General features: G+C 41.1%; 1 protein-coding gene across 1 annotated transcript in view; it reads left to right on the forward strand.

Annotated features, from left to right (window-relative positions):
- The window catches only part of TTL (tubulin tyrosine ligase), a gene marked incomplete at both ends in the record, with an annotated part of 33262 nt that extends 15655 nt beyond the window's left edge, over positions 1 to 17607 (forward strand). The window contains 5 exons of the mRNA XM_084235768.1: positions 392 to 624; positions 6900 to 7035; positions 8461 to 8730; positions 14800 to 14943; positions 17493 to 17607. Of these exons, the coding sequence (XP_084091894.1) occupies positions 392 to 624; positions 6900 to 7035; positions 8461 to 8730; positions 14800 to 14943; positions 17493 to 17607 (898 nt within the window). The remainder of the gene's footprint in view (positions 1 to 391; positions 625 to 6899; positions 7036 to 8460; positions 8731 to 14799; positions 14944 to 17492) is intronic.
- Between the last annotated feature and the right edge of the window lie 3828 nt (positions 17608 to 21435).

The following is a 21435-nucleotide window of genomic DNA, read 5'->3' on the forward strand; positions in this document are numbered from 1 at the left end:
TAGTAGTCCAAATTGTTTCTTCACCTCCCCACTTTGATTTTTAAGTAAGGGTCTAGCTCAGGCACAACATCTTTGTTGGAAAGGTATTGGCTCAGGAGTACTTCAAGTTGCTTCCTTAGAGATGCCTTCAAAAAGAAGCTAAAATTTTGGACTTTTTGCCCCTTCACATTATCTGGAACGCACCTTTAAGGTGCCATGGAGTAGCCATGTGCTGCCCAAGAGTATATTAGAAGTTGGCCTAGATCAAATACTTATAATGGGACAAGGGGACCTAACTCCCGCTCCGGGTCATGCCCCACCTCCTAGTGGAGCTCAGTGGGTAATAACTGACATTTCTGAATAGAGTGACAGAGTGTCTAAGAAGGGAGGCTGACCCTTTGTCTTCTGCCAGGCTAATCAAGACAAGTCCAGAACTTGCTGAGTCCTGCACATGGTTCCCTGAGTCCTATGTGATTTATCCAACTAATCTCAAGACCCCAGTTGCTCCAGCTCAGAATGGAATCCTCCCACCTATCAATAACTCAAGAACAGATGAAAGGGAATTCTTCCTGGCTTCTTACAACAAAAAGAAAGAAGATGGAGAAGGCAATGTTTGGATTGCAAAATCATCAGCTGGTGCCAAAGGTGAGTTGGCTTTCCTCCCTTTCTCCCTCCCCTGTAAGTTCCTGCTGTGCTTTATTCAATCTCATAGGTTAGATTTTTAATGATATCTTTAGATGAGTGGCTATTCTAATCTGAATCCTCAAAGGTAGAGACCACATCTGATTACATAATTTTAAATATCTGTTTGTGAACTGATGATTTCTAAGTATAGCTCTCCAGCTGAGATCTTTTCCTTTTAAGCTCCAGATTCAACAACAGGCATTTCAAATTTAATGTGTCTGATATAGAACTCATTTCCTTCCAGACTTCCCCCACTCAAGCCTGTCCCTCTCTCAGTCTCCCCATTCAGTACGTGATCCCACTCCTTACCCAGTCTCTGTAGCCTCAGACCTGGGATTTATCCTTGACTGCTCTTTTCTTTACAATCTACTCCTAATATAGCAGCAAGTCTTGCTAACTCTACCTTCAGAATATATTCTAAGTCTTTTTCTTGCCATTTCCATAATTTCTCTTGAAAACAGCGCTCTAGTTTCTCCAGTCTATGTAATTGCAGTACCTGCTCACAGCCAGTTCTCCCGTTCTTAGACAGAGATGTTTTAAAAGCATAAATTTGATCATGTTATTCCCTGCTTAAGACTCACCAGCTGGCTTCCCAATGCAATTAGAATACACTCCAGATTCCTAATGGTAGCCTGCACCATTTGACATTTCCCATAGCTCTGATCTCATCTCCTATTCTTAACCTTGCTCACCGTACTGGAGCCACGATGCCTGCTGACCCACAAATGCTCTGAAGTCTGTCTCTGTATCTGCAGTGCATTTGTGTGGATTATTTTCTATTTCTCTCAACTCAAAGAGAAGGCTTTTCTAATCTAAAAGAACCTCTCTGCCCTTTGCTTTCTATCCTTTACTCTGCTTTATTTACCTCCATTGCACTAATTTTTTCCTAGCACCATATTACATGTTTGTTTATCTGTTCCTCTCCCCTTCACCCTGTAAGCTCCACCTAAACACAGACTTTCTTTTTTGTTCATTTCTGTTTTCTTCCCCATAGGCACTTAATAAATGTATGTTGAAGGAATACACAGAAGGGATGAGATTTATGATATCTCAGGTTTAAAATATAGGTAGCTCCCAATGTAATGAACACATAAACACAGTCTCTCTCTGTAACTACCATCATATGCTCTTTCAGCAACCATTCAATTTTGAACTTACTTCTTCTTTTATTGCCTTGGAAGACCATCTGGCCATTGGTATTCATTTCTATCCCCGGTCCAGTGGACCTCACCTTCTTTTCCACCAACCATGAGGCAGGAGGGCATCACCTGGAATCTCCTGAAAGTGGGAGAATTGGACTCTTGCCATGAGCCAGGTACCTCACCTACTTTCCCCTTTTATGACTGCACCTCAAGAACTGTCCCCGAGCTTGGTTCTAATAGTGAGGGAACTAGAAGAGAAAATAGACATTCACAGGATTCCGGGCTCCTCCTAGATTTGGGCTATAATCAGAATGGCCACTGCAAGGACAGCTTACATGGAGCTTTAACTAAAGTTAGAACCAGGAGTGAGACAGGGCCTTTGGTGGAAGGACCTGTCAAGTTATGGTCTTGATCCCACCTGGATGGTCTCTGGACCCTCACCAAAACAAGACATAGATTGATGCTCAGCAGCAGGGAGAGGTAAAGAGGGAATAAAATGCCAAGTGAAGAAGAAATTTTGTCTTAGGAGTTGAGAAAATTGGTGTGTGTTTTTTGGTTTAAGAACTACTGAAACCTATAGGCTGAATCAATGGCTTTTATCCTTGCTAAGTAAATATTCAGTATATGTTGGGTATGTTGTATACTCAGTGTGAAGCCCATTTACATCCATTGCTCATTTTGGATGTGAGTCTCCTTTATCCCTTACCTGGAGCATTGCTCTCTGTCCTATTCTTGACCATTCCAGAGTTTGCACACAATATAGTAGACAGAGATCCTGTTAAAGCATGGTTAGACCTTGTTACTGCCGTGCTCAACCCTGTCTCTTGGGGATATAAGAACACCCTGCACTCCAACAAAGGTTCAGCATTTACTGAGTAAATGAATGGATGATTAGAAGTAGTCGTGAATGTTTGGATGAAGAGAGTTACATAAAACAGACAAGATCTCTTGCTCTCATGGACTGACAGTCTAGTCAACAAGTTGATGATGCATCTGTTTCCAGATAAGCTAAAAGTTGAGATGGGACCAGAGAACAAGAAAGACTGTGACCTTGAAGCTCCTTGAAGAGTCCAAAGTTCCTTCATCATTTCTCCCCTTTAGTTAAGGAGGATATAAAGGAATGCAATAACAAAGACATGGAAACATGCTATTCTAGTATCCAGAACTTATAAAGTCAATGGAGACTTTTACGTATCATTTTATATCTACAAAATAAAGTTACCCTTAGTGACACTGTTGCTGAAGTTTGTTGTGAGCTCTCCCACTTAGTGGTAATGCACAGCCCTTTGAAAAAGTGATAGAATAACAGTGTAGGAGCCATAATGTGTTCATGTTCTTTGGCCCACTAATCTCATTCCTGAAAATTTAGTCCAGGGAAGTATTTCAAAAGGAAATTAGGGTGATCTACTGCAAACTTACTACTATGTTACCAGTCATAGCACAATATTATTTAAAAACAGTCGTATTGTCCAGCAATCAGTAAACAAATGTGTACTTTTTTTTACATCCACAAATGTGTACTTTTTTTCAGCCACTAACATAATTGTGAAGTTAATGTAGAAACAGTGGAAATATTGGCAGCATAAAGTGAAAAAGGATAAAGAAGTGAGTTCACCATGATTGAACTCCTATGCAAAGAAAGGTAACATGGAGGGAAAATATACATTAGGAAATAAGACTGTGGATAACTTTTCCATTTCCCTTTAATGCTATGTTTTCTGAATAATAATTTCTTAAACTTTATAAAAAGTATCTCCTTCACACTAATGTTACCCACCAACCAGTATTATTAGATATATTAACTTTCTGTAAGAAATCATTAATAAGGAAATAACATAAGAAGAAAAGTAAGGTTGGATGAGAGGGAATGTGACCAGATTTTGGAGAGCAAGGTGTCACTAGTGATTGAAATAGTTTCAGAGTATTAGTAGAAGAGTGATGTTTTAAGATGATTATTCTCAAAGTAGTATGCAAGGTGCTATAGCAAAAGAGAGACTAAGGTCTATAGTAAAGAATTAGCAGGTGGCAATAAAGAGGTACTAAGAAATTTGAGTGTGGTTCCTAAGGGGGCTGAAAAAGTATGAGTCATGTTCACACGAAGAGAAGGGAGCTTTTCCGAAATGATTTGCAATTTCTTTTTAAAGAGGCTAACCAAATGGTACAAGTGACAAAAATGGGGTAGATGAAAAGGGGGTTGGCTTTTAGGATAGATGCAGTATTAAATTAATCTGTACTGAAAGTATGAGACCCAAATACTATGAACTGTAAATCTAAAGCATAGATGGAAAGTCCTAAAACTGAAAGATGAGTTCAGCAAGGTCCAAGAGATGAGATCAACACACAAAAATCAGTTTCATTCCTGTATACTAGTGATGAGCATGTGGGAACTAAAACTAAGACCATGGTACATTTATATTCACACCAAAGAAAATGAGATGCTTATGTATAAACTTAGCAAGACATGTATGTACAGGATCTAGATGCTAAAAATTACAAAGTAACTGAAAAAACATCAAAGATGAACTAAATAAATGGACAGACAAATCATGTCCATGCATTGCAAGAATCAGCATACTAAAGATGCTGATTCGGGGCTTCCCCGGTGGCGCAGCGGTTGAGCACTGGGTTGCGAAGCTGCCCGCGGCCTCTGCGGCGCCGGTTCGATCCCCGGCTGCTCCCCGGCCACCAGAGGAGGGTCCCACATGGCACGCAGACCTCTCCTGCCGCCCGCTGCTCCCCTCAGCAGTGTACTTCGGTCCTTCTGTCTGCTCTGCTCCCCGCTCTGGCTCTGGTGAATTCTTTCACCCTCCTGCGCTTCTGACTGTGCCCAGTGCATGTATAAGCAAAACAAACAAACAAATAAATAAAAATCATAAATAAATAAAAATACATGCCTCTTAAAAAAATAAAAAAAAATAAAAAAATAAAAAGATGCTGATTCACCCCAAATTGGTCTGTATCTTTAATGTGATTACTATCAAGAGCCTGCAAGATTTTTGTTTACACCAAGCTTATTCTAAAATTCATGTGGCAAGGCACACACACCCTAGATTAAACCTGCACATAACTGCTCATAGCAACTATATTCATAATAGCTCAAAACTGGAAACAACCCAGATGACCTTTAACTGGTGTATGGTTTAACAAACTGGTGTATTGATACCATGGAGTGTACTACTCAGCAATAAAAGGGAAGGAACTACTGGTAAATGCAACAGCTTGGATGAATCCTCAGGGAAGTAAGGATGAATGAAAAAGCAATTTCCAAAGACCACATACTGTATAATTCTCTTTACATAATACTTTGAAATTACAAAATTTAAGAAATGGAGAAGATTGGTGGTTGCCAGGGATCAGGAGAGTGGTGGTGGGAGGAAGGTAGTTGTGGCTTTAAGAGGGCAATATGTGAGAGTGAGCTGTTCTGAATGGGAGAAGATGTTGTAAGCCATTGACCTTAGAAGGCACCCAGATATAAAGAGCTCTTACAAATTAACAATAAGGACCTCCCTGGTGGTACAAGGGGTTAAGCACTGCACTATGAAGCAATCCACAGCCTCTGCAGCGTGAATTCGATCACCAGCCAGCCAGGGAGCAACCCACATGGAGCAGCAGACTTCTCCTCACTCGCCTGCTGCTCCCCTCAGAAGTCTATTTCAGTCGATCTGCCTGTTCTGGTCCCCACTCTGTCTCCCCACTCTGAATCCTCTCACTCCCCGCATCTCTGGCCTGTACCCCAGCTTTTGTATGCATAAATAAATAAAATCTTTTTTAAAAAAACAAAAAAAAAACCAAATTAACAATAAAATAACAAACAACCCACTTAAGAAATTAGCAGAGAATAGAAGTAGACATTTCTCTAAAGAAGATATATAGTCAGTAAGCTCATGCTCAACATCATTAGTATTATGGAAATGCAAGTCTAAATCACAAGATTAGGCCTCCTTGGTGGTGCAAGGGATTAAGTCTCAGCACTATGAAGCTATCAGCAGCCACTGCAGCAAGAGTTCAATCCCCAGCCAGGGAGCTAACGCACTTGGCGCAACAGACCTCTCCTGTCTCACCCACTCCTCCCCTCAGCAGTGTATTTCAGTCAATCCTCCTGTTCTGCTTCCCACTCTGTCTCCTCTCACATAATATTTGTGTCCCACATTATTTATAAGAGCAAACAGAGCTTAAACAACCTGTCAATCATTGAATGAATGAAAAAAATGTGGTATATCCATGTAATGGAATATAATTTAGTCATGAAAGAAATGAAGAAATGTACCGCAAGGTACAACATAGATGAACCTTGAAAACATGTTAAATGAAAGAAGCCATACACAAAAAAGGCTACATACCATATGATTCCATTTATATAAAACATCTAGTATAGGCAAATCCATACAGAAAGAATGTAAATTAGTGATTGTTAGGGGTTAGTGTGAAGAGTGAATAAAGAATGACATCTGATGGGGATGGATTCTTTTGGGCGTTAATGAAATGCTATAAATTACATTATAGTGATGGTTGCAAAACCTTGGAATATAATAAAAACTTGATTTTATGGCATGCACAATGTATTTCAATAAAGCCATTCAGAAGGCTATTGTATCATTTACTTAATGTTGATGGGCACTTTGAATGTATCCCATTTTTTAATATTATAGTGTTACGAGGAATGTATTTCCACATTCATCTTTATGTCCTGACCTTCTTGATATTCTGTAAGATACGGGGTTAGATGTGGGTTTATTGGCCATAAGCAATATACAGTCTTCATGGTGGTAGCCAGTGGCTTAGTAGTGGGGTGGCACTTATTTAGGCTGCTAGACACTTTGAAAGTCTGTGAATATGAAATTTCATGGTTGAAGCCTGCTGAGATAGTGTTCATAGTCCTATAGGGAAAAAGAGTTAGTACCCTGATGCGCTTGTGGAAAGAGGGGCGGTTTGAGCAATTGGCAGAGAGAAGTGGGGAAGAAAGAGAAGAGTAAGAAGGCTAATAAAAGCCTCTTGTCAATTTTTCCTATAGTTAGTATTTTCTTTCTGGCTTTCTAGAGAGCTTTTTCTCTTGGGATAACCTGGACTAATTCTGTTTTGATTTTGCCCTGTCAGGTGAAGGCATTCTCATCTCCTCGGAGGCTACAGAGCTTCTGGATTTTATAGACAACCAGGGCCAGGTGCACGTGATCCAGAAATACCTTGAGCACCCTCTGCTTCTGGAGCCAGGTCATCGCAAGTTTGACATTCGGTAATGCATTTGTGTCTGGAGGTTTTGTTTTACCCATCTGAAAAAATTGCAGTGGTGTGTGATGAGAGGGGTCACATGGAATGTAAGAAAGTTTTTGTATTTAATGTTACCAAAATTGAGTGCTGCTGAATGGAACTGAGCTTCTGTACCTCATTTTCTATTTTTCTTTTAACATTTCTTTTTGCTTTCTAGAAAATGTTATTAAAATTATGAATTTTCTTAGTATTCTTTTAATGAACATAACTGATGGAACCAAAGAGAAATATATAGATAGTACAGACAGTACTTGCTCATGAAAGAAACTGAGAGATGTACATAGAACACATAATTCAGATACAACAGATGACACAACACCTTCCCCCTTTCAAATAATAAGTCTTCACTTAATTATTTGTGTCCCACTTTTTAAGGATTTCATGAACTTTTTTTTTAAAGATTTATTTATTTATACAAGAACTGGGGTACAGGCCAGAGGTGTGGAAGGGTGAGAGAATTCACCAGAGCAGGAGAAAAAGAGGCAGATTGACTGAAACACACTGCTGAGGGGAGCAGCTGGCAAGACAGGAGAGGTCTGCTGCACCATGTGGATCACCTCCCTGGCCGGGAATTGAACTCGTGCTGCAGTGGCTGCGGATAAAGAAATGGTGTACAGGCCAGAGGTGTGGGGGGTGTGAGGATTCACCAGAGACAGAGTGGGGAACAGAACAGGCAGACTGACTGAAATACACTGCTGAGGGGAGCAGCGGGTGAGACTGGAGAGGTCTGCCGCGCCATGTGGGTATCTCCCTGGCGGGCTGGGAATTGAACCTGCACTGCAAAGGCTGTGGATAGCTTCATAGCGCTGCACTCAAACCCACTGCGCCACCAGGGAGGCCCTTGAACACCAATCTTATGTCAGATCAGCTTCAGGAGGAATAATCTTTTTAAAATTACTAGAGGAGCAACAAAGTGTCCATAGATTAACCTTAACCCATCCAGATCTCTACAAAATGCTCTCTTTTTAATAGATCGAAGTCTTCTTGTCATTTGTGGTGAAGTATTTTGTTTGCCTCATTAGAGGTATAACCCATATCTTGCTAAGTGTCATAACTTGCATCCTGTAACCTTATTTTTATAAATGTATTTATTATTTTTTAAATTGGGCTACCATTATGATCCCCACCCCACATTAGGTATCATCACCATAGTGTACCCGCCATCAAATCAGCCATAGTCCATTGTGCTTCCCTCCCTCTTTGTGCTTACCCCTCCGCAACTCTGAATGCTTTAGTTCCATAGCTGTGGTCAGCTTTCAGTCCTCCTGCAACTTTAGAACCTACCTCCATCCTCTGATTCCTCTCAAAAGAGTCAAGGTGTGCGAATGATATATATAATATGGTGAAACCTTGGGTGAGTTGAATAAAGCAGTGTTTTATTGACTTGTAGGAGCTGGGTCTTGGTGGATCATCAATATAATATCTACCTCTATAGAGAGGGTGTACTTCGGACTGCCTCAGAACCATACCATGTTGATAATTTCCAAGACAAGACCTGCCATTTGACCAATCACTGCATTCAAAAGGAGTACTCAAAAAACTATGGGAAGTATGAAGAAGGGAACGAAATGTTCTTTGAGGAGTTCAATCAATACCTAACAAGTGCTTTGAACATTACCCTGGAAAGTAGTATCTTACTACAAATCAAACATATTATAAGGTAACTTTATTGTATCTTTTTTGGTTGTATGTGTCTTGAAGGAGCTCTGGGAGTTTGTACATTTCAAGAAATTGTTTCATTTGTCTAGTTTAAAGACAAAATTATTTATAATATCTTATTATTTTCCTTTTAATATCAATAAAATCTGTAATGATATCACTTTTTTCATTCCTGACATTGCTGATTTATGCCTTCTCTCTTTACTTGGACAGGTTGACCAGACATTATCAGTGTTATTAATCCTTTCAAAAACAGTCAACTTTTGACTGTTGGTTTTCTCTATCTTTTTGTTTTTGATTTCTCTGACTTAGGTTCTTTATTTCTGTCTTTCCACGTTAGGGGATTTAATTTGCTTCTTATTCTACTTTCCTTAAAGTGAAAGGTTAGATCATCGATTTGAAAGCTCTTATTTTTTAAAAGTATAAGCATTTAATGTTAGCAGTTTCCCTTCATGTGCTCACTGATTGCATGCCCCAGATTTTGCTATGTTGTGCTTTTATTTTATTAAATGTTTTCTGGTTTCTCTTGCTGAAGCCATCTTCAACTCGTGTGTTATTTAGAAATTTTTGCTTACTTTTCAAATATTTGGAGATTGTTCCACATTCCTTTCTGTTTCTGATTTCTACTTTTATTCCATTATGGTCAGAGAATGTGGTTTGTATGGTCTCATGTTTTTAAATTTTATTTAAGTTTGTTTAATGGCCCAGAATATGGTCCATCTTAGTGAACATTTATGTTCATGTTACCCTGCTGCAGTTGGGCAGAGGGATCTGTAAGTGTCAGGTGAGGGTGGCTGGTAGTGCTGTTTGAGTTGAGTTGCATTTTGCTATTGAAGTCCTTGCCAATTCTTAGTTCTACCTATTCCTTCCATTGTGAAAGGAAATGCATTGGTTTCCAGTTATGGTTTTGTCTTTTTTGCTTCCTATATTTTCAAGATAGGTACATATACATTTAGAATTGTTCTCTCTTCTTGGGGAACTGACCAATTGTCATGTAATTTCTATCTTTGTCTCTGGTATTATTTCTTATTTTGAAGTCTGTTGTCTGATATACACTCTACTTTCTTTTGATCAGTGTTTGCATGGTATGTCTCTTTCCACCCCTTCACTTCTATTTTATTCTGCAATGTGGGTTTCTTATAGATACCATATAGTTGGGTTTTGTTTTGTTTTATTTTTAATCCAATATGATAATTTCTGTATATCCACTGGTGTATTTAAACCATTTCAATGAAATATAATTATTAATTTGGTTAGATTTATAGCTAGTATTTTATTATTTATTTTCTATTTGTTCCCGATAGTTTGTTTTCGTTTTTTTCCTCCCTCTTCTGCCTTCTTTTGAATTATTTGAAATATTTTAGAGTTCCATTTAATTTTTCTGTTTAATTTTAACAGCATATCTTTATACTTTTTTAGTAGTCACTCTGGGGATTATAATGTACAAGCCTAATGCTTTATAGTCTCCTCGGAATTATTGATTTATCCCTCAAATAAGATGCAGAAACCTTACCATCTTCTTCAGTTCACTTGTCTCCTCTGTTACTCTACACACATTGAAATCTCTACCACATAATAGTATAAAATTTTTGCCATCAACAGTCATAAAATATATGTTTGCTAGTCAGATTAGATTTTTAAAAAAGACCAAACTATATGCTGTCTATTAGAAACACTCTTCAAATAATTTTAAATATTAAATATTTAAATTAAAATATTATTTTATATTTACTCAGATGTTTACCTTTTTTTTTTTTTGCTCTTCCTTTAGTTCTAAAGTTCCAGGTTTGTCACTCCCCTTTGCACTCTAGCATTTCTTTTAGAGGAATTCTGCTGGTAATAAATCCTTTGTTTTCCAATTAATGTCTTTATTTCGATTATTCCTGAATGATGTTTTCATGGAATTACACAAACATAATGTCAAGCAAAAAATATAAACTGCATATAAGAAGATGTATGCAGGCATACTATATTCATATAATGGAAAAGCAACTAAAACAAAATAGTACATTAGTTAGAGGAATGTGCATATATGGTAAAGATATAGAAAAGAACAAAAAATGATTAAATGCAAAATTCAGAGTAGAGGTTAACTCTGGAGGGGAAGATGGGGAAGACTCACAGAGGGGTTTAAAGGCATTAGATTGTGAGTGATTATGTATATTTTAAACTCACAAAGCACTTTTATTTTTTATTTTTATGTGTCATTAATAATCATTTAGATTTATCCATACATGTTAACTCTACATGTTGCTTTACTTTTTGCCTGCATTTTCTTGCTTTTATCTAGGATCATTTTCCTTAGTCTTAAAAAACTAATTTTAGTGCTTTTTAAGTTAGGTCTTCTAGAGATGAATTTTCTTAGTGTTTATTTGTTAGTATACTTACCTTTATTTTTAAGGACATTGCTCTAGAAACAAACATCTTGATCAGCAGTTAATTTTTTTAGCACTTTGAAGGTAGCATGCCATTATCTTTTTTTTTTTAATTTATTATTTAATTTATTTATACAAGCACTGGGGTACAGTCAGAAGCACAGGAGGGTGAGAGAATTCACCAGGGCCAGAGCGGGGAGCAGAACAGGCAGAAGGACTGAAGTACGCTGCTGAGGGGAGCAGCGGGCGGCAGGAGAGGTCTGCCAGCCATGTGGGACCCTCCTCCGGTGGCTGGGGAGCAGCCGGGGATCGAACCGGCACCACAGAGGCCGCGGGCAGCTTCGCAACCCCAGCGCTCAACCGCTGCGCCACCGGGGAGGCCCAGCATGCCATTATCTTCTGACTTCCATCTTTACTGTTAAGTCAGCTGAAATCTTAGTATTGCTCTTTTTTCCTTTTTCTGAGATTCATTTTATAAATTTTACTGTGAAATTTGTGTGGTTTTCTTTGTATTTATTCCTGCATAGGCTTTATAATGCTTCTGTGGCTTAATATTTTTTTATTTGTTTTGGAATGTTCTTGTCCGTTGTCTTTTCAACTATTATCTTTTCTGTCTGGGTCTCTAATTACATGGAGATTATTCCTTTTCTCTGTGTCTCACATTTCTCCTTTGATTTTTATTTTAAAAGGTTTTGAAAAATTAAAGAATATGCAGCAGAGACTGTATGTAGTCTACAAAACCTCTAACAATTACTGTTTGGCCCTTTGTAGAAAAAGCTTGCCAACTCTTAATTTATAGGTCTCTTTCTATTTCCTTGGTTTTTTTCTCTTGATACTGTTTCTTAATAAGCCTGGAAATAATTTTTTGGTGTTATCTATGCATTTATCATATTTTATTAAGTCCAGTAGAGGTTTTTTTTTAAAATTTATTTATTTATGCATACAAGAGCTGGGGTACAGGCCAGAGGTGTGAGGGGTGGGGTGGTGAGATGATTCACCAGAGACAGAGTGGGGAGCAGAACAGGCAGATCTACTGAAAAACACTGCTGAGGAGAGCAGCGGGCAAGATAGGAGAGGTCTGCTGCACCATGTGGGTTGCTCCCTGGCCAGCCAGGGATCGAACTTGTGCTGCAGAGGCTGCGGATTGCTTCATAGTGCTATGCTTTACCCCTTGAGCCACCAGGGAGGCCCAGTAGAGGTTTTTTTTTAAATTGAGGTGAAACTTGGATATGGTAAAGTCCACAAATCTTAAGTGCACAGCATAGTGACTTTTTAATTATGCCTACTTTCACCTAATCATATTGCAAATCCGAATATAAAACATTTATGGAATCCCAGAAGACTTTGAACTTTCTCAAAATATATACATATATATATTTCCAAAGGTAACCACGCTTCTTTTTACTACCATAGATTTCTTTTGCTTATTCTTAAACTTTATGGAAATGGAATTATATTTCTTATTTTATGTTCACCTTATCTCAGCATTGTATCTGATTTCATCTCTGTTGTTGTACATAGTAATGCATCCTTTTTTACTGCTGTGAATATTCCATTGTGTGAATATTCCATGATTTGTCCTGTCTATAGTTGATGGTTATCTGGGGTTTATCTCTTATATTTTAAACCTATAATCTGAATTGTTTTATGTCAAATTTCATGTTTTCCACAAGGCTAGCCCACTGACTTAGGACCATTTGTGCATAAGAGTGCCCTTTCTTTCCACACTGCATTTTGCTGGGTCTTATAATGTTATAAGTCAGGTGGCCATTAATATGAGGATCTGCCCCTAGGATCTCCCATCTTTTGATCTATCTGCCCTGTCATTACCACTCTGTCCTGGTGACTGAGACTTTTTCTTGATGTATTCTCACCTCGAGTCTAGCAGAATAATTATAGGACTCAGGGCCTTATTTCTTTGGGAATGATAGTTGGATAGAATTCTGACACCAGATAAATTAAAAATGCTAAAGAAAGAATCCTATTTCAGGCAGAAGATTTTTTGGATATTTGCTATACCATCCCCCTCTTCTTTGTTCTGTGCAGTTTAGAAAGTGCAGCTCCTTTGGTGCTATAAATGCACCTCACAGCACTCATGTTTCCCTCCCAACCCAACTAGCCTCCCCCTAACTTCCCACTCCAACTGAAAAAAGAAATACGTGTAATGTCTCTGATGATGAAAAAAGAAATCTTTTACAGTAAATTATTAATCTTGAGCTTCCAGGAGGTAAAAAATAATATTTAGTTTTGATTTGGTTCTGGCTTTTGGTTTTTTTTTAGTCAGAATGTAATGTTTCTTTCACTTTTTATTGGTTAGTATTGTTGGGTTTGTTTTTACCATGATAATCTATTAAATTTTAAAGCTTTTCTTAATTATAATAAAGGATATTTCAAGTAAAACAAAAGTTAAATATTGTCTCAGAATAGAAACTAAGATATGGAAACACATGTGATAGAGGGGTTTCTCATGCAGGCTAAGGATGGATGGGAGAAGAAACTTATCCAATTGGTTCTTACATGACTGTCCAAAATTATTGTTAAATATTTAATTATATCTATAGATGTAATTTCCTTTTGGGGGAGAAAGAAAAGGAAGTTGACACGGAAGAAGGGAATGGTGGAAGGAGGTTTGGGGAGCAATGCCCTGACTCCATGTTCATAGAATGCTCAGCCCTTCTCTAAAATCATGAATTTAAACTTTCATAGAGTGCAGACTTCATGAGTCCAAAACTACTAATCATCTTAAAGTTAATTATGTGGAAGCCAGTTCCCTGTATCTCTTTCCTTCTAACAACACACCTATGTAGAAGGACATAGAGTCTAATAATTTTAGAGTCTTTTTTAATAAAAGATTTATTTTTATTTATGAATCCAAGAACTGGGGTGTAGGCAGAGGTCGGGGGGTGGTGGTGAGAGGATTCACCAGAGACAGAGTGGGGAGCAGAACAGGCAGATTGACTGAAATACACTGCTGAGGGGAGCAGTGGGAGAGACAGGAGAGTCTGCTGTGCCATGTGGGTAGCTCCCTGGCCAGGGATTGAACTCATGCTGCAGTGGCTGGGGATAGCTTCATAGTGCTACAACCTAACCCCTTGCGTCACCAGGGAGGCCCCTTGAGATTCACTTTCAACTTTTTTCCATTTTACTAAAATCCTCCAATTTTTTCAAACAGTAGTTGATGTTAGTAATTCTAGTCTCTATTTCAATATTTGGTTGCTCTGTAATGTGTGTGTATATACATATAATATATATCTTAAATCATTTAATAATAAGTTGGCGTTAGAATTGGAGCTAGTGCAAAGAAATGAACAAGACCAACATTTTTTTTTTCAAATCTGCTCTTTACCAAAGACAAGTTGTTCTTTTATATGACAAAAATACCTGGAAATGTTTTATTTATTACAAACATGTGGTGGCAGCCTTTCTCTTGGACAGATCCACATTTATAGAGGCCATAGTGACTCATTGCTGACAGGGAAAGCTGCCTCTACTTGTAAGAACATGATTGGTTGTGGAGGTTTCTAACAAATTGCTTGGGCATGACCTTGAATGATTAATTGGTAATAAATTTAGGAAAAAACTTAAGTCAAACCTGATTTTTCTGAACAGATTTTATATAAGATCATCCAAGCCCATCCCTTGTGCTCCTTCTCAGCCACTGCTGTTCTCAGAGTGCTCTCCCCTCTGGCCCACAGAAGCTGCCTCTTGAGCGTGGAGCCCGCCATCAGCACCAAGCACCTCCCTTACCAGAGCTTCCAGCTCTTCGGCTTCGACTTCATGGTGGACGAGGAGCTGAAGGTCTGGCTCATTGAGGTCAACGGCGCCCCTGCTTGTGCTCAGTAAGCCCCAGTGCCTTTGTGTTTAAACAGGTGGGAGGTTGGTTTCGCAGGTGAAATAGCCCAGCATGGCGAGGTGGAGGGCTTCCTCGACCAGGTGTTAAGCACAACCCTTTGCCTTCTGTGCGGAGCTGCTGCAGTGATTGGGGTCCTTTGGGGGGTACATTGGCACACAGGGCACTTCACTGCGTCGTTTCCTTTCCCATTCCTCACTTATGTTGGATTTGAGTGGTAGATGCCGTGAGTTTCAACAAAACAAATGACTGATGAGCTGAGTGAGCAGGGTCCTATGGTGGGGGAGACAGTGACGACTGAGACATTCAGGGGCTCCCAGACAAGAAGCAACCTGAGAGGCATCGTAGACATCGTGGGGCTGGATGGAGCTGGACTGTAGGAGAAGAGACTCACATGCACCAAGGGGATTAGGGAAGAGCCTTCAGAATGGGAACACAGACCAGTGGGGTCTTGCTCTGTGCTGGCTCATCTGGGGGGTGGTACATTGGTGAATAGAACCTCCCTTCAAGGAGAAGCCTGGCTGCAGCGTGGTCTTAGTGCCATGGGGGACGGGAAGATGAAGATGAAAAGTAAGTTGAGACTGCACTGTAGGTACCTTATATGTAAGGGAAAGTTATTCAGACTTAATCCTGTCACAATATTAGCTCTAAGACCCATCTTCCTGATGTCAAGATCTTTCATGGTTCCCCATGTCCACATCTTGGGGAAAGTGGAGTGATTTCTCAAGCTCTAGGAGAAAGTCATGTACCTGAAAGAGGCAGTAGTGACACATAGCACTTCTTTCATTAGGAGCCATGCCTTTGCCACTTGCTTGACGGCTATGACAGGTGCGATTGTGTCTCATTTGTCCATGCCTGCAACTAACAAGTACTCATTAGGTAACCCTGGGAGACATAAGCCTGGGAGACATAAGCCCTGCCCTTAGTGGAGAGAAGCCGGACCAGACAGAGACTAGACAAATACAGGTCACAGACCAAGACAGCTCTTTCATAAAGTATAGGATGTACAAGATCCCCCTTGGTGGGTAATGTTTGGTGAGGAGGTCGGAAGGAAGCTCCACCATGGTATGCCCACTCTCTCCTGTCCCGCCTTTCTCCTCTCCCCCTGTCAAAGGCTCATCCTGCCATTGTGCTCTAAGCCTTCCCTGTCCTGCCTTCCCTCGTCTTCTCCTGGATCTCATTTTCAGTGTCGCCCTCTTCCTTCTGTACTGTGCGGTGCCACCAGCATTGTGTCCATAGCAACTCCAAATGTGATGTCACATCCTTCTCCAGGGACCTTGCCCTCACCTTCCTCCCCTCGCAGCCGGACTCCTGGGAAGCAGGTCTGCACAAGCCATCTCCTCTTCCTCCGTTCCCAACCATGTCTGGCTCTTTCCAAACTGGCTTCCATCCTGACTGCCCCGTAGACACTGTTCTTTGAAGTTCCCAAGTCCTTGTTGCCATGGCCAGTGACTTCCCCTGTTCTTACCTGCCCAGACCTCTCAGACCATTCCTGGCAGCTGACCACACCCTGGCTGAGACTGGGTGGTGGTTTGGCACACTCTGTACTGGGAAGACGTGACTAAGGAAGAATGGGCGAGATTGACCTCCCATTCCTCCTCTGCCTGAGCCAGGGCCTCACTTGGATGTTCTCTATCCGCTACTTTCTCTGCATGTGACCTTATTCAATTTCATGATCTTAAAATCACCGCGGGTCCTGTATGGCCTGACCCGACCTTGTCTCCAGCCCCACACTGCATTGAGGCACTTCCCAGATGCTCTGAGGTCTTGCTTCTTGGCATCTGCCCCTCCTTCCATTTGTGCTACCCCTCTTCTCTCCACCCCCAACTCACCTGTGACTGTCTCTTCCTTCTCATCCTCACTTCTACCCTGTCATCCATTCTGTGAGGCTTCATTCATTCTCCAGGCCTTCGCTTAGCTGTCACTCGTGGTGGTCGTTCCTAAAGCCCCCAACCATGCTGAGTGCTTCTCCTCCACACATACTCATCACAGACAGACTCCAGTGAAATTATTTGTTCTTCCATGCCAGCCAGAGCAGGAGGTGCCTGTTTACCTGCAAGACCTTCCAGAAATATTTGTTGGGTTTTTTTTGTTTGTTTGTTTGTTTTAAAGATTTATTTATTTTTATACAAGAGCTGGGGTACAGGCCAGAGGCACGGGAGGGTGAAAGGATTCACCAGAGACAGAGCGGGGAGCAGAAAAGGCAGATGGACCAAAATACACTGCTGAGGGGAGCAGTGGGCGAGACAGGAAAGGTCTGCTGCACCATGTGGGAATCTCCCTGGCCAGCCAGGAATCGAACCTGCACTGCAGAGACAGGGGACAGCTTCACAGTGCTGTGCTCAACTCGCTGCACCACCAGGGTGGCCCCAGAAATATTTGTTTAGGGGATGCTTCTTCCTCATGCAGTGCCTTCTGTGGTGTTTGTATATATCCAGTAGAAACCAGTTTTAGAAATGTGTTCATAGATGGAATTTCTAGGGCAGATCCTGAAAACTTTGATCACCATCCTCAGTGATATGTCTGAACACTTTCCAGGAAGCTTTACCCAGAGCTGTGCCAGGGCATCGTGGACATAGCCATATCCAGTGTCTTCCCGCCCCCAGACACCGAGCAGCAGCCCACCCTGCCCGCTGCGTTCATCAAGCTGTGACCCAGGGGGTGCTCAGAGCTGCCTCAGAAGAAGTATTTGGTCCTACTCCAGGGGAAGGTGAAATGTCTGGAATGCTTATCCTCAAGCCGAAACAGGAAAAAGGAAAGGCGACTTGCAAAGACATGATGGAAGAGAGAGCGTGGGGAAAGAAGGTGACTTCCCCAACGAGTGCTTGCTCTGGAGCCCTCTACGCTGCTGTTCCAATTTGAGAACTGAGGCAGATTTCTCTGAGGGGAAAGCAAAGTATCCTTTGGAGGGCAAAAAACCGGGAATTTGATTATTTTATGTTCTTATCCTTTAAAAAATCTGATTTTTATCCTAAGGCAGCGTCGTGAACAGCGCCTCTCCTCCCGGGGTTGTAGCTTTGGACCTTTGGTTGGTGTCTTCCCACCTGCTGCAGCCTTAGTGCCTTACCTCTCCGCCCAGCTGCAACCCTTCTGTTCTGGGACGTGCGTTGGATGTCAGAGCATTCTGGAGGTTGCCTGGGTGGCCCCTACTCATCCCCCTCCATGGCACTGCACCATGAAATTCCGGACAAGCATGCACCACTAGTTTTTGGTCTGTGCTGTGGGCTGCGTGGCAGTGAAGGGGGTTCCTTCTGTTCCTGATAGTCTTTGGTGAGTCAGCTGTCAGGGTTGGTATGGCCTGGACACCTAAACCACAAACGCTGCTCTCTGCATGTTTTAGAAACCAAGTGGCAAACTCGTAAGCATCAAATAAGCATGAGCGAGAAAAAACACAGTGTCTTGCTTTACTTCATACTTAAGGGTGGTGGGTCTTTGAAATATGATGCCTGAGTTATCTTTGTTTTAACCAGAATTCTACATGCACTTTTGCAAAGTTCCCTTTTCTTCACTTTTTTTTTTTAAATTTTAATTTTTGTGAAAACCCCTCTAGGGGGCAGGAGGATAGAGTCTCCCCACCCCCAGGTGGCACTGCCCCGGGCACAGATAGTATTGCCTCTTTTTGTTCTCCTTGCTTTCCAAGCCCCTTCTGCAGGAGCTGGAGAGGCAGATTCTATTCCAAGGAGATTTGCTGTGCGTGTGCCTCTTGAAATGAGGGAGGGGCTCTGAATAAGTAAGTGTATGTCTCCAAGTGGGAAAAAAATCGTTTCAGAGCTCCACACTGCATCTTGTAAGTCAATAAATATGTCCTGTTAGGTGTAGTACCCACTTAGCACCGATGAATATTACATAGTCTTCAGGAGGCCACATAAGTTGCAGTGGGAAGAACAAGATGCCTTTTACAGTGTGAACTGAGGAGCAGGACCTTTTTTAGAGTGTGCTTGGAACCACAGCAGTCCGTGGAAAGGCATCTTCCTCCCCAGGACATGCTATGTCTCCCTTTGTCCCTGCGAGTGCTTCATTATTTGATTCTACTTGGCTCAAGAAACAGTTCTGCAGTCAGGGAGACTTTTTTAAAAGGAAAAGGCTATGCCTCCTCATCCAGGATGTGATGTGGGAGCTTACAGTGGAGAAGGGAATCATGATAAAATTATTTCACAGATGCAGCAGTGGGTGTAGAATGTGAAGGCATTATGTCATGTGAAATGGAGGAAGGGACGACTAGGTGAGATTGCAGGGCATTTGTTTTTGCAAAATAAGTCTTGGTAGTTACCCAGAATGTGAATAGTGAAGTTTGCATCCTGAGTGAAATAAAATAGTGGTAAAAGTCAATTCTGGAGGCCCAGTGCAGCTGATGGGTTAGTGTTTTGGACTTCTAAGCAAATCATGGGCAGATGAACACCCAGGAGAGGGTACTGGGTACCTGGCAAGCATAGTGGGCTAATGATGGGGGAGGCACAGAGGTTTGTATCATGTGGTCACGTGCAAATGCAGATGTGTAGTGCTTTTTTGGACCTACATAACAGGGACATTAAAGAGTTTTCCAGCTCTTATAATGACAGGTAAGAAGTAAATTAGGAATTAATACAGAAAGCATCACAAACAGGAAGTCTGTGGGTCTTGATGGAATTTCTAAGAAACCTTAATTAATATAGCATATATGTGCAAGTAATCAGTCCTTAAAAAAGTTATACTTTATTTTTCACATGGTTTCAAATAAGTATTTAGCCATTTGTTTCTCTTTTGATGAAATGGTTAGCTCAGAACTGTTCCATACCCTTCCATGATGTCCTTGGCACAGATGGTCACACCTTGCTCCCCAGTCAGTCTTCATAGGTATAGTCCGTGTACGTGTCGCTAGGGGACAAGGTGTCATTTATTTGGAGATGTCCATTCCAATCTTGGTGCTGTCATTTGGCTGCACAGTGTCAGAGGAACCTGCTAACCTCTCTGTGCCTTAGTTTCTTATCTCATGGAAGAGAGTATTGCTTGACCCAGGGACTACCTCAAGGACTTTCAGTGAGGACAGATGAGATTAGCAAGACTCAAGAACCTTTAGTCCCAAGGTTCTCAGTACTGGCTATATGCTGGAATTAGTTTTTAAAAATGTTGATGTCCACATATTCCCTTTCTTCCTCCCACCCTTGACCAGTGAAATCGGCACCTCAGACATGAAGCAGGCTTCAAGATGCTGGGAAGCGCTGCCTGAGAAAGAACAACAAACATTTTTACCTTGAAAGAGTCAAACCCTGGGGCTTTAATAAATCCCTTCTGGAAGGACAGGGCCTTTAAGAATGACCAGCTGTTGCCTCTGTATTCATGATGCAAGCCAGTGTTGTCTAAGCGGGTTCTCTTTGCTTCTCCTCATAGCGCTGGAAACTCAAACACGCTCTCATTTACTTCAGCAGTTTATGCAGCCTTGACAACAAATGTAAACAGACATGAATTTAAATATCTGCTAAATATCTGTTAAGGTTACTAATTATTGACAGAAAAGACCTCTCCCTCACAATTAATTCCTGTGGTAATTATAAACTCTTTTACCCAGAATATATGAAGTGCCTCAGTGTCTGTATGATACAATGGAGCAGGTGCTGATGTGATGTCTCACTAGTGCCTCGGGATGATTATCACAGACTTGGAATATCTGGTAGTGCTGGAAATGTATAAATCCACAGATCCCACAAGCAGCGTGAAGCTACATGAACATTTGAGGCTGTCAAGTAGGGGTGGTAGGGGTGGTGCAGCCTCACTGTGGGTATGGTGGGGAGCTCTACCAGAGAAGACAGGGTGCCAGAATGGGTCCCCTGTAGTATGTGGGTATTATAGAGAAAGTTCAGTGATACCTTGTCTCTGATCGTGGACGCTGAATCTGTACCTAAGAGGAAATGACTTCTGAAATAAGGTGACTTTATGAATGTCTAAAATGCCTGGAGCATTAAGTAAAGTAATGATATTTCAAGTGTTTTCGTGCCCTTTGGTTCTATCATCTTACTGTGGGTGTTGGCTGTCCTAGTATGTCATGGGTTATTTGAAACCATTTAACCAGAGGTAGGCAGAGTTTTGTAAAGTTTCAGATAGCAAATATTTAGACTTTATAAGTCATAGAGGCTCTCTGTTGCATATTCTCTAATTTTTCCCCAAAGAATGTAAGAATGTAAAAAACATTCTGAGCCCTTAGATCATAAGAAAACAGGTGAGATGTTGGCATCACTTGCTGACACCAGCAGGTTGCACAATGTATAAACCAAATTGTCCTTCAAAACCATGATGAACTAGGTCAAGCACTGAAACAATTTCAGCTATCACAGTCTAGTCTGTCATCTCTTACACGTGTTGTCTAAATCAGGATGCAAGTTGTGGGGTGAGATCCATGGTTGTGAAGGAGGTTTTTGTGTGCTTTAAACATGGGGTGGGGGCCTCTCTGGTGGCACAGGAGTTAAGTCACAGAGCTATCAAGCTATCACCAGCCACTTTGGCATGA

The sequence above is a fragment of the Talpa europaea genome, assembly GCF_964194135.1.
Source record: "Talpa europaea genome assembly, chromosome: 6".
NCBI lineage: Eukaryota > Metazoa > Chordata > Mammalia > Eulipotyphla > Talpidae > Talpa > Talpa europaea.